Source organism: Sapajus apella, unplaced genomic scaffold (genome assembly GCF_009761245.1).
Source record: "Sapajus apella isolate SASKATOON/1434 unplaced genomic scaffold, GSC_monkey_1.0 scaffold49, whole genome shotgun sequence".
NCBI lineage: Eukaryota > Metazoa > Chordata > Mammalia > Primates > Cebidae > Sapajus > Sapajus apella.
Window position 1 is genome coordinate 11655048 of NW_022436989.1, and position 10858 is coordinate 11665905.

At 47.0% G+C, this 10858-nt stretch overlaps 1 protein-coding gene across 1 annotated transcript in view; it reads left to right on the top strand.

Moving 5' to 3' along the window:
• Positions 1 to 10858, top strand: part of NID1 (nidogen 1) — a 92163-nt gene that overhangs the window by 71106 nt on the left and 10199 nt on the right. Inside the window, exons 11-12 of the mRNA XM_032242033.1 lie at positions 4699 to 4926; positions 7551 to 7723. Of these exons, the coding sequence (XP_032097924.1) occupies positions 4699 to 4926; positions 7551 to 7723 (401 nt within the window). The remainder of the gene's footprint in view (positions 1 to 4698; positions 4927 to 7550; positions 7724 to 10858) is intronic.

The window sequence follows — 10858 nt, forward strand, 5'->3', positions numbered from 1 at the left end:
CTGCCTCGGCCTCCCAAAGTGCTGGGATTACAGGCGTGAGTCACCATGCCCAGCCAGACATTTTTTATTCTAACCAGATGGCTTGCTTATATCTTTGGTGCTTCCTACATCAGTTTTTTTTTTGTTTTTTTTTTTTTTAAGTTAGCCTCTGGGACAAAAGAAAAGCACATATGGTTTTCTCTCTCCAGGTTCAACAAACACTTTTCTGGCATGCTAACTGCTTCTCACCAAGGGAGCAACCACGTTAAGCATGCCAGCGTGAGAACTGACAACACAAACAAAGGCAACACACCCATGGAATGTCACTGTGTGTGCCTTGTGGCAATCCAGTCGCAAATGAACATCTAGGGGCAAAGCTCCAAATGCCTCTGTGTGCTTGTGTTGTCACTGACTCCTCAAACAGTCCTGTGAGCTCTGTTATTACCGCCGTACCCATTCCACAGCTGCAGGAGGCACAGCTGAGTCTGTATCATTGACACGTGCAAGGTGCACCAGGAGTAATGGAACTGAGGCCAGGTGTGGTGGCTCATACCTGTAATCCCAGCACATTGGGAGGCCGAGGCGGGTGGATCATCTGACGTCAGAGTTCAAGACCAACCTGGTCAACATAGTGAAACGCTCTCTCTACTAAAAAGATACAAAATTAGCCGGGCATGGTGGTGGGCACCTGTAGTCTCAGCTACTCAGGAGGCTGAGACAGGAGAATCGCTCGAACCCGGGAGGTGGAGGCTATAGTGAACTGCGTGCCCCTGCAGTCCAGCCTGGACAGAGCAAGACTCCGTCTCAAAAAAAAAAAAGAAGTAGTAATGGAATTGAGAATCAAAAACATTCCCAGGTGCAAAATTCTGAGAAATATATAATATTCTAGTCTATGTGATTACAGTATAATTTTTATTATTAACATTTTAGTATATATTAATGCACACATGTGAACATATATACAAATAAACACATATTTCCCCTTAACATAACTAGTAATGCCTTAGAGCAAGGGTTGGCAACTACTCCCTATAGGCCAAATCTGGCCCACTGCTTGTTTTTGTAAATGAAGTTTTATTGAGACAGCCACACTCGTTCATTGATGTATGAAACATGATTGCTTTCATGCTATAACCACAGAGTTGCATAGTTATGACAGAGACCTCATGGCCCACAAAGCAGAAAATTCTTACTCTTTGCCTCTTAACAGAAAAAGTCAGTTCAGCCCTACCCTAGACTTATTCAACCACAATCTTCTACTCATCAAAAAAAGCACAGAAGAGGCTGGGTGCGGTGGCTCACAGCTGTAGTCCCAGCACTTTGGGAGGCCGAGGCAGGCAGACCACCTGAGGTCGGGAGTTCGAGACCAGCCTGACCAACAAGGTGAAACCCTATCTCTACTAAAAATACAAAACTAGCCAGGCATGGTGACAGGTGCCAGTAATCCCAGCTACTCAGGATGCTGAGGCAGGAGAATCACTTGGACCTGAGAGGCGGAGGTTGTAGTGAGCCAAGATCATGCCACTGCACTCCAGCCTGGGCAACAAGAACAAAACTCCAACTAAAAAAAAAAAAAAAGCACAGAAGACTAAGACAGGAAGATGACTAGAGCCCAGGAGTTGGAGACTAGCCTGGCCAACATAGCAAGACCCCACCACTTAAAAAAACACATAAAGTGGCCAGGCGTAGTGGCTCACACCTGTAATCCCAGCATTTTGGGAGGTCACTTGAGCTCAGTAGTTTCAGACCAGTCTGGGCAACATGGTGAGACCCCATCTTTATTAAAAATACAAAAAATTAGCAAAGTGTGGCGATAAATACCTGTAGTTCCACCAAGCCAGGAAGCTGAGTGGGAGGATTGCTTGAGCCTGGGAGGCGACGATTCCAATGAGCTGAGATTACACCACTGCACTCCAGCCTGAGTGACAGAGTGAACTCCTGTCTCAAAAATAAAAAATAAAAAAATGCATGAACTGGACAGAATTAAAAAGAGAAATAAAAATTATATATCTTTTAGAAAAAGCACGTGGGCATTCCTTGGCGCTCCCTGCACTGTGGACGATCTCTTCTGTGTATCTGCTGTACCCTGGGCTCCTGTCAAGGCAGTCACTCACTAAATTGTAAATGTGTGTTTACTTGTTGGCTTCCCTCCAGACTGTGAGCTCCCTGAGGGCAGGCACTATGGGTTACTCCTGTGAGCATCCCCCAGCACAGTCAAGTAGGTACTTCTTGGTTTTTGGGGTTTTTGTTTTGTTTTGGGACAGGATCTTGCAGTGTCACCTAGGCTAGAGTGTAATAGTGTAAACATGGCTCACTGCAGCTTCAAACTCCTGGACTCTAGAGATCCTCCTGCCTCAGCCTCCCAGGTAGCTGAGACCACAGGTGCATGCCACCACACTCAGCTAAGTTTTTGATTTTTTTGTAGAGATGGAGTCTTGCTGTGTTGCCAGGCTGGTGTTGAACTCCTGGACTCCAGTGATCCTCCCTCCTTGGCCTCCCTAAGTGCTGGAATTACAGGTGTGAGCCACTGTGCCTGGCTGAGTAGATGCTTCTTGACTAAGGTGATTTTTAAGGGAGACAGACAAGGAACAGATTTGTTCAGGGAGACAGACAAGGAACAACTCCTTAGATACAGGTGTGGTGTGGGCAAGCCCAGAGCACCCTGGGAGCTCACAGAGGGGATTGGACTCAGCCCTGGGGAGCAGAACAGGCTTCCTGAGGGAGCTAAGTGCTTAAGCCGATTTCTGAAGGATTAACCAGACAGGGAGAAGGAGAGGCAACAGACACGGATGAAGTATAGCTCTCAGCAGCCAGTGACATGGGGATTGGACACTTCCTGTCAGTGTTTGGGCGTTTTATGTGTTCGATACTGCAGAGGTTACAACTGCGGACTGGTGACTGAACTCTAACCAGTGTGGAACCGCTACAGCCTGGTGTGTTTGAAGTTGTTTATTCCAGGCCATAGCTGCTTATTAGCAATTCCATAGCTTTAGGAGTGCAGTCGTCCCTCAGTATTCATGGGGCATTGGTTCCTGAAGATACAAATCCACAGGTACTCAAGTCCTTGATAGAAAATGGTGTAGTATTTGCGTATAACCTATGCACACCCTCCCATATACTTTAAATCATCTCTAGATTTCTTATACTCCCTAATACAATGTGAATGCCATGTAAAAAGTTGTTATATTGTATTGCTTAGGAAATAATGGCAGAAAAGCAATCTGTACATGCTCGGTACAAATATAATCATCTTTTTTCCCCCAAAATATTTTCTATCTGTGGTTGGTTGAATCCACGAATGTGGAACCCGTGGATATGGATTGTTCACTGTATTTCCCTGTCTTAAGATCTGAGTTGTACAGTTTAAAGGTCAATTTTCAAGCCAAAAAGCAGGACATAATGAAAGGAAAACATACAAATGTTGGTAAATTTGTATGTATAAATACTTGGTGGTATCTGGTCCCTGAAATCTTTGGCCTTGACTTAATGTCTGTTATCAAGAAGCTGGAGATGCGAGCCTGGCCAACATGTTGAAACCCTGTCTCTACTAAAAATATATCGATCAGCCAGGCGTGGTGGTGCTTGCCTGTAATCCCAGCTACTCGGGAGCCTGCGGCAGGAGAATCGCTTGAACCTGGGAGGCATAGGTTGCAATGAGTCGAGATTGTGCCACTGCACTTCAGCCTGGGCCACGGAGTGAGACTCCATCACACACACACAAAAAAGAAGAAGCTGGAGGTGACAAAAATGACACATTTAGAAAAAAAAAATCCTTCAGATAAAACCCAGTGATGTTCATCAATGGATAAGCAAAATATGATCTGTCCATACAACGCAATATCATTCAGCTGTGGATAGGAAGGAGGTTCTGATGCATGCTACCACTTGGATAACTGAGAACATTCTGCTAAGCGAAAGGCGCCAGACACAAATGTCACAGGTTGTACGATTCTGCATATATGAAATATCCAGGATAGGTAAGTCCACAGAGAGACTGAAGATTGGTGGCTGCCAGGGGCTGGGAAGAAAGAGGAAGCAGGGATCAAGTAACTGCTTAATGCATATGGGCTTCCTTCCGGTTTGTGGCCACTTAGCATGGTGAATGCGCTAGATACCATTGAATTGTTTGCTTAAAAATGGTTCACTCAGAGGGGCGTGCTCACACCTGTAATCCCAGCACTTTGGGAGGCCGAGGTGGGCGGATCACCTGACACCAGAAGTTTGAGACCAGCCTGGCCAACGTGGTAAAACCCTGTCTCTACTGAAAATACAAAATTGGCCGGTCGCGGTGGCAAGTGCCTGTAATCCCAGCTACTCTGAAGGTTGAGGGAGGAGAATCACTTGAACCCGGGAGATGGAGGCTGCAGTGAGCTGTGATCGTCCCACTGCACTCCAGCCTGGGCAACAGGAGCAAAACTCCATCTCAAAAAGAAAAAAAAATTCACTTGATGTTATGTCAAAGTGCTTCCATTCTTTTTGCCTCAATTTTAAAATAATGTTTTAGGAATAAAAAGGAGATGTAAATATCATTTTGTTGACAGTTAAACCTTTACAATAATAATGATGTTTTGCATTTTGAAAAACTGATGAAACAAAACCCAGTGATGCGCAGGAAGGCCTAGTGGTTCTGAGCGAGCTGCGGGGACTCCTGCAGCCCCGCCAGGGCGCACGGACGGATGACGCACCTGACCGCTTTCTTGTTGCCTGTTTCTCTGACAGAGGTGGAGAAGACCCGGTGCCAGCATGAGCGAGAACACATTCTCGGCGCAGCGGCGGCGGCCGACCCACAGCGACCCATTCCTCTGGGACTGTTCGTTCCTGAGTGCGATGAGCACGGGCACTACGCACCCACCCAGTGCCACGGCAGCACCGGCTACTGCTGGTGTGTGGATCGCGACGGCCGCGAGGTGGAGGGCACCAGGACCAGGCCCGGGATGACGCCCCCGTGTAAGTGGATGCAGGCTGTGTGTGGACGTGGGCCTGAGAAGGGCCTCGGGGAGCGGAATTGCTGAACACGCCCTTGGCTCTTCTGCTGGCCCTGAAGCTTGAGCGGCTCCATTGGCTCCAACCCCACTTCCTCCCTGTGCACCCTCTCCCCTCTCCTCACCCGCCCCGCTCCTCCCGTCCTTCCTCTCCTCCTCATCCTCCCTGTCCTACCCTCTTCTTTCTCTTTCCCCACGCCCCCACACACGTGTAGGGTGTAAATACCAGGGGGCCTGCCACAGCAGTCCCCTTAGTGGTAGCAGAGAGGCTGTGTGTGCTCCGGGTTCTCCAGAAGAACTCTCTGCCAAGGGAGGCCTGGTGGTGGAATGTTCCTGCGTGGAATGTTCCTGCGTGGAATGTTCCTGCGTGGAATGTTCCTGCGCTGGAATACGGCAGGGATGGTGGGGACCAACCTGAACCCTTCCCCAGGGCTGGGTCCCAGGCGGTGGGACCTGTGCGCACCCTTGCAAAGCCTGCCTCCTTCAGTCGCGCCCTGGGGCCTTTAGTTACTTGGGTCGATTTTCCAATCCAAGGAACAAACAGCCGCAAAGCTTTCTGCATGAGCTGGTTCTAAGACCGTCACCAGAGGCAGTGGGAAGCTGCCGTCCTGGGGGCCACGGGCCCTGTGTGAGGCCCAGCCTGGTGGCTGTGTGACTCTGGACAGACACCTTCCCTAGCCTCAGGGTCCTCAGCCTCCACCTCAAACATGAGGCAAAATTACCCCGGGAATGATTCCCAGCTCTAAAATTCTGCTTCTGTTGCAAATGTAGAAATTGGTCATTGTCACAAATTACCAAAAAAGAATGTAATGAATCTTTGAATCTCCACTCATAATTTAACTAATAATCATAGATTGATCTCTTATCAAATATTTCCCCAAACCTGCTAAGAAACAGTAAAACAGTTACTCACAAACTTCACTCACTCACGCAGCCCCCATTTACTGAGGGGCCAGTGCTGTGGTCGGTACTAGGATATCAAGAGGAAAGTCACAATTCTGGGCCCCCAAGCACCAGAAAGGACGGTGAATAAACAGGAACAGTGTAGGGAGGTGAGTGTTAGCAGACAGCGGACAGGGGCCAGGGAGCCGGGGAGGAATCCTGGCTTGTGTGGGGCGGTGGGCTCATGGGTGAGGCTTTCCAGAAGCAACACCATGTGAGCCACGTTTCTAAACCTGCATATTGGTCATGAGGGCAACGAGGAGCCTGGGATGGGTTTGGAGCAGGTGCCCACGTGAAGCAGGTTTTAGTTCTAGAATATCACTGGCTTGGGGGGTGGAAGCGGAGATGCAGGCATGACAGTCCCTGGCAGGGGGAGGTGAAGGCGGTTGCTGTACTTACGATGAATCCAGGTGAGAAACGGATGGATTTTAGAGTTATGAAAGAGGTTGACCAGACTGGTTTATGTCACCGATTGGGTGTAATAGGCAAGATAGACAAGGGAAAGTAACCTTGGGGACAACCTTGCCCAGCTCTCACTGTAGAGAGCAGGAGACCAGGCCTGGGAAGATCCGTGTCCTGTGCACACAGCGAGTGAGTGGGCGGGGCCAGGACAGAGCCCGATCAGCCCTCCTGGCCCTCCTTACCCTGCAGCACAGCTGTCTGGCTCCTCCTGGGTTGTGTCTTATCAAGTGGATCAAGGAGCCGGGCCAGGGGTCAAGATCAGCAGATAGGAAGGCAAGCCTGATTCCAAGGGAAAAGGAGCCCCTGGCCATCATTTTTTCTTGAAAGCCCACAAGCATCATGCTCTTGCTTGTCAGGCCCCGGCCTGTCCCATCCCTGTGGCACTGGGACAGGGTGCACTGTATGAGGCAAACTTATTTTATGGCTCCTGCAGCATGAAAAAGCCCCACAGCTTGTACTACGGCATGGCTCCCTGTGGATGCCGTGTGTGTTGTGCTACCACTGGTGCTGGTGCTGCTCTTACTTGGTTCACCCCTCTCATGCCAGTGCCCAAAGCAGAGCATGAGTAGCCAAGCTTTTCTATTAAGAGGGAGGCTAGCTGGGCACGGTGGCTCACACCTGTAATCCTAACACTTTGGGAGACGTAGGTGGGCAGATCCCTTGAGGTCAGGAGTTTGAGACAAGCCTAGCCAACATAGTGAAATGCTGTCTCTACTAAAAATACAAAAATTAAGTGGGTATGGTGGTGCATGCCTGTGATCCCAGCTACTCAGGGGGCTGAGGCACAAGAATTGCTTGAACCAGGTGGGCAGAGGTTGCAGTGAGCCGGGATCACGTCCATCCAGCCTGGGCAACAGAGCAAGACTCGTCTCAAAAAAAAAAAAAAAAAAAAAAAAAGAAAAAGAAGAGAAAAGAGGGAGGCCAAGCCATTTTTTTTTCACATGACCTTTAATGCTCTGCATTACCTTCATCAGTGCCCTTTGAATGACTGAGGGCTTTCTACTTCTGGTGCTTTCAGATATAAAATGGGCGTTGTGTGGCTGTGGCAGTTTGTGGTGCCATGAAGGTGATGTGAGCTGATATGTAGGTGTGTGTATGTGTGTGCATGTATGTGGGTGTGGGTGTGTGCACCTATGTGTTCCTGGTGCACACGGACCTTGCTCACTGACCCCTTCTGCCATGCAGGTCTGAGTACAGTGGCTCCCCCGATTCACCAAGGGCCCGCAGTGCCTACTGCCGTGATCCCCTTGCCCCCCGGCACACATTTACTCTTTGCCCAGACTGGGAAGATTGAGCGCCTACCCCTGGAGGGAAATACCATGAGGAAGACAGAAGCGAAGGTGCTCCTTCATGTCCCGGTGAGTGCTGGCTGATTGTACGTGGTGGCAGCTCCTGCTTCAGGGACCTGGAGAAACAAGCAGGACGAGGTCAGATCAGGACTCCAGGCTCAACCCTGGAACCATGGGCGCTCACTCATTCCATGTGATCCCAGGTGACCATGTCTAGATGGGGGCCACTGTACTGCTGAGCTGCCTCGGAGGCTCACAGTAAGATGGGCACAGATGTGGCTGGGATTACAGGCGCCCACCACCATGCCCAGCTCCGTTTTGTATTTTTAGTAGAAATGGGGTTTCACCATGTTGGCCAGGCTGGCCTCGAACTCCTCACCTTGGGTGATCCACCCGCCTCAGCCTCCCAAAGTGCTGGGATTACAGGCATGAGCCACTGCGCCCGGCCACTGTTTTTGTTTTTTAATGATAGCCATTGTAACGGGTGTGAAGTGGTCTTGATTTGCATTTTCCTAATAATTTATAACATTGAACATCTTTTCATGTACTTATTGGTCACTTGTATATTTCTTTGGAGAAATGTCTACTTAAATCCTTTTGCCTATTTTTAGATCTGTTTTTTGGTTGTTGAGTTGTGGAAATTCTTTATACATTCTGGATATTAACCCTTTAAAAGATACATGGTTTGCATTATTTTCTCCCATTCCATAGGTTGTGTTTTCACTCTCTCAACTGTGTCCTATGATGCACAGAAATTTTTAATTTTGATGTAGTTCAATTTACCTATTTTTTTGTTGTTGTTGCCTATGCTTTTGGTGTCATATCCAAGAAATCGTTGCCAAATCCAACGTGATAAGGTTTCCCCCCTGGCTTTCTTCTGAGTTTTATAAGTGTGCTCTTACCTTTAGGTCTTGGATTCATTTTCAGTTAATTTTGAATGTGGTATAAGGTAAGAGTCGCTATCCTTTTGGACTTGACCCATTAAGGAGGAAGTATGTGCTCATCCTCTGATTTCCCAGTAAAAGATCATCCTGGCCCACCACTTCCTTGTCCGGAGAGCCTCCCTCTTGAGTCCTTCCCTGGCTTCGTAATGCCTGGTACTGTGTTCACGGCCAAGTACCCACTCCCAGGGTTTCTTGTAACTGAACAATTCAGTGTTTCCAGGCTACTGACAGAATCGAACCTCACCACATGCTGAGATCATACAGTCTGCCAGCTTCCTCCTGAGCTTCTCATGGGCAGCATCTAAAGAAAGGAACTCCTCACTGTCTGATCAAGGGAAAAGTTTGTGCTTCTGTTTTGTTTTTAACTTTTTATTTTGAAATAATTAGGGCCACAGGAAGTTATAAAGGCATACAGAGAGGTTCTGTATACCTTTCACCTGGTTTCTCGCATTGGCTCAATTTTACATAAGTATAAATGCCTATCGTTTTAAAATACTTTAATTTGTAAGAGACCTCAACAAGACTTTTCCAAATCAACCTGTGAGCAAGTGGCTTTTTTTTATTTTTTTTTTGGGTTTTTTTTTTTTTTTTTTTGGCTTTGTTGCTTTGGATAATTTAAGTAACTTAGCGTTCTTTCTAGGTTGGAGTCTTGTCTAAATATCACCATAGTTCATCATACATAATGAGCACCAAGTAAATACTCATTAATGAATTACAGGCAGGTAATAGATTCGCCTCTTCTGAGGAGAGGTTGGCTTACTCAGAGCTAACTCTCAGTGGCTTTTCAAACTGAAGTATAGCACAGTAGATTTTCATGAAACTCAAATTACAAGTAAAATGCTACTCAATTTTGCTTCTTCCAGTCCTTTTTTGTTTCACTTTCTTAAGAACTGATGTGTGGAAAGGGACTCTGGGCGTGTTTGCTGAAGGAAACGTTCTCGTTCCTTAGTGCCATGGAGAGCCAGAGAAGTTGATGAGCATGGGATGCTTTAAAAGAGGAGGTGCCTATAGTTGGAGCCTGAGCATTTGGTTGTGATAGTTTAAGAGCGTGAATGCCTTAAAAGTGCACAGCATTGGCCAGGCGCAGTGGCTCACATCCGTAATCTCAGGACTTTGAAATGTCCACGCAAGTGGATTAATTGAGCTCAGGAGTTCAAGACCAGCCTGGGCAACATGGTGGAACCCCATCTGTACAAAAAACAGAAAAATTAATTGGGTGTGGTGGCGCATACCTGTAGTCCCCAGCTACTCTGGAGGCTGGGAAGACTGTTTGTATTTAACCTACCTTATCCCGTCATTTACTTGGGTCTTTTGTCATTTCATGCTGCAATGTTTTGTAGTGTTCAGTGTGGAATCTTGCATATTTAAAAATGTTTATCCTTCTATATTTTCTGTTTTTTCGATGTTACCACAATTATTAAGGTTTATTTTTTATATTTTGCTAGTATATAGAAAAGTAATTTTATATTTATTTTGTTTCTTGCACCCTTGCTAGATTCACTTATCGATTGTAGTAGTTTTTTAGATTCCCCATGACTTTCTATGTAAACAACCATATTATCTTAGAATAGAGTGATTTTACTTCTTTCATTTCAATATTCATGCCTTTTATTTCTTTTTCTTTATCACCTTCAGATAGGCAAAGATTTCTTAGTATTCAAAAAACATTAGCTATAAAAGGAAAAAACAATAAACTAGATTTACTAAACATTAAAAACTTTTGCTCTCCCAAACACTATTAGGAAAATGAGGCCGGGCGTGGTGGCTCACACCTGTAATCCAAGCACTTTGGAGGCCAAGATGGGTGGATCACCTGAGGTTGGGAGTTCAAGACCAGCCTGACCAACATGGTGAAACCCCGTCTTTTAAAAAGAAAAAGAATATGAAAGCACTAACTACATACTGAGAAGAAATAATATGTGGGTGCAGTGGCTAACGCCGGTATTACCAGCACTTTGGGAGGCTGAGTCAGATGGATTGCTTGAGCCAGGAGTTTGAGGCCAGCATGGGCAAGACAGTGAGACCCTGTTGCTACAAAAAGTTTTAAGAATTAACTAGGCATGGTGGCACATGCCTGCAGTCCCACCTACTCAAGGGTCTGAGGAAGAGGATCACTTGAGCCCAGGAGGCTGAGGCTGCAGTGAGCAGTAATCACGCCACTACACTTCAGCCTGGGCAAGAGATCCTGTCTCAAAAAATACATATTTATGCATACACACACACACACACACACACACACACACACACACACACACACACA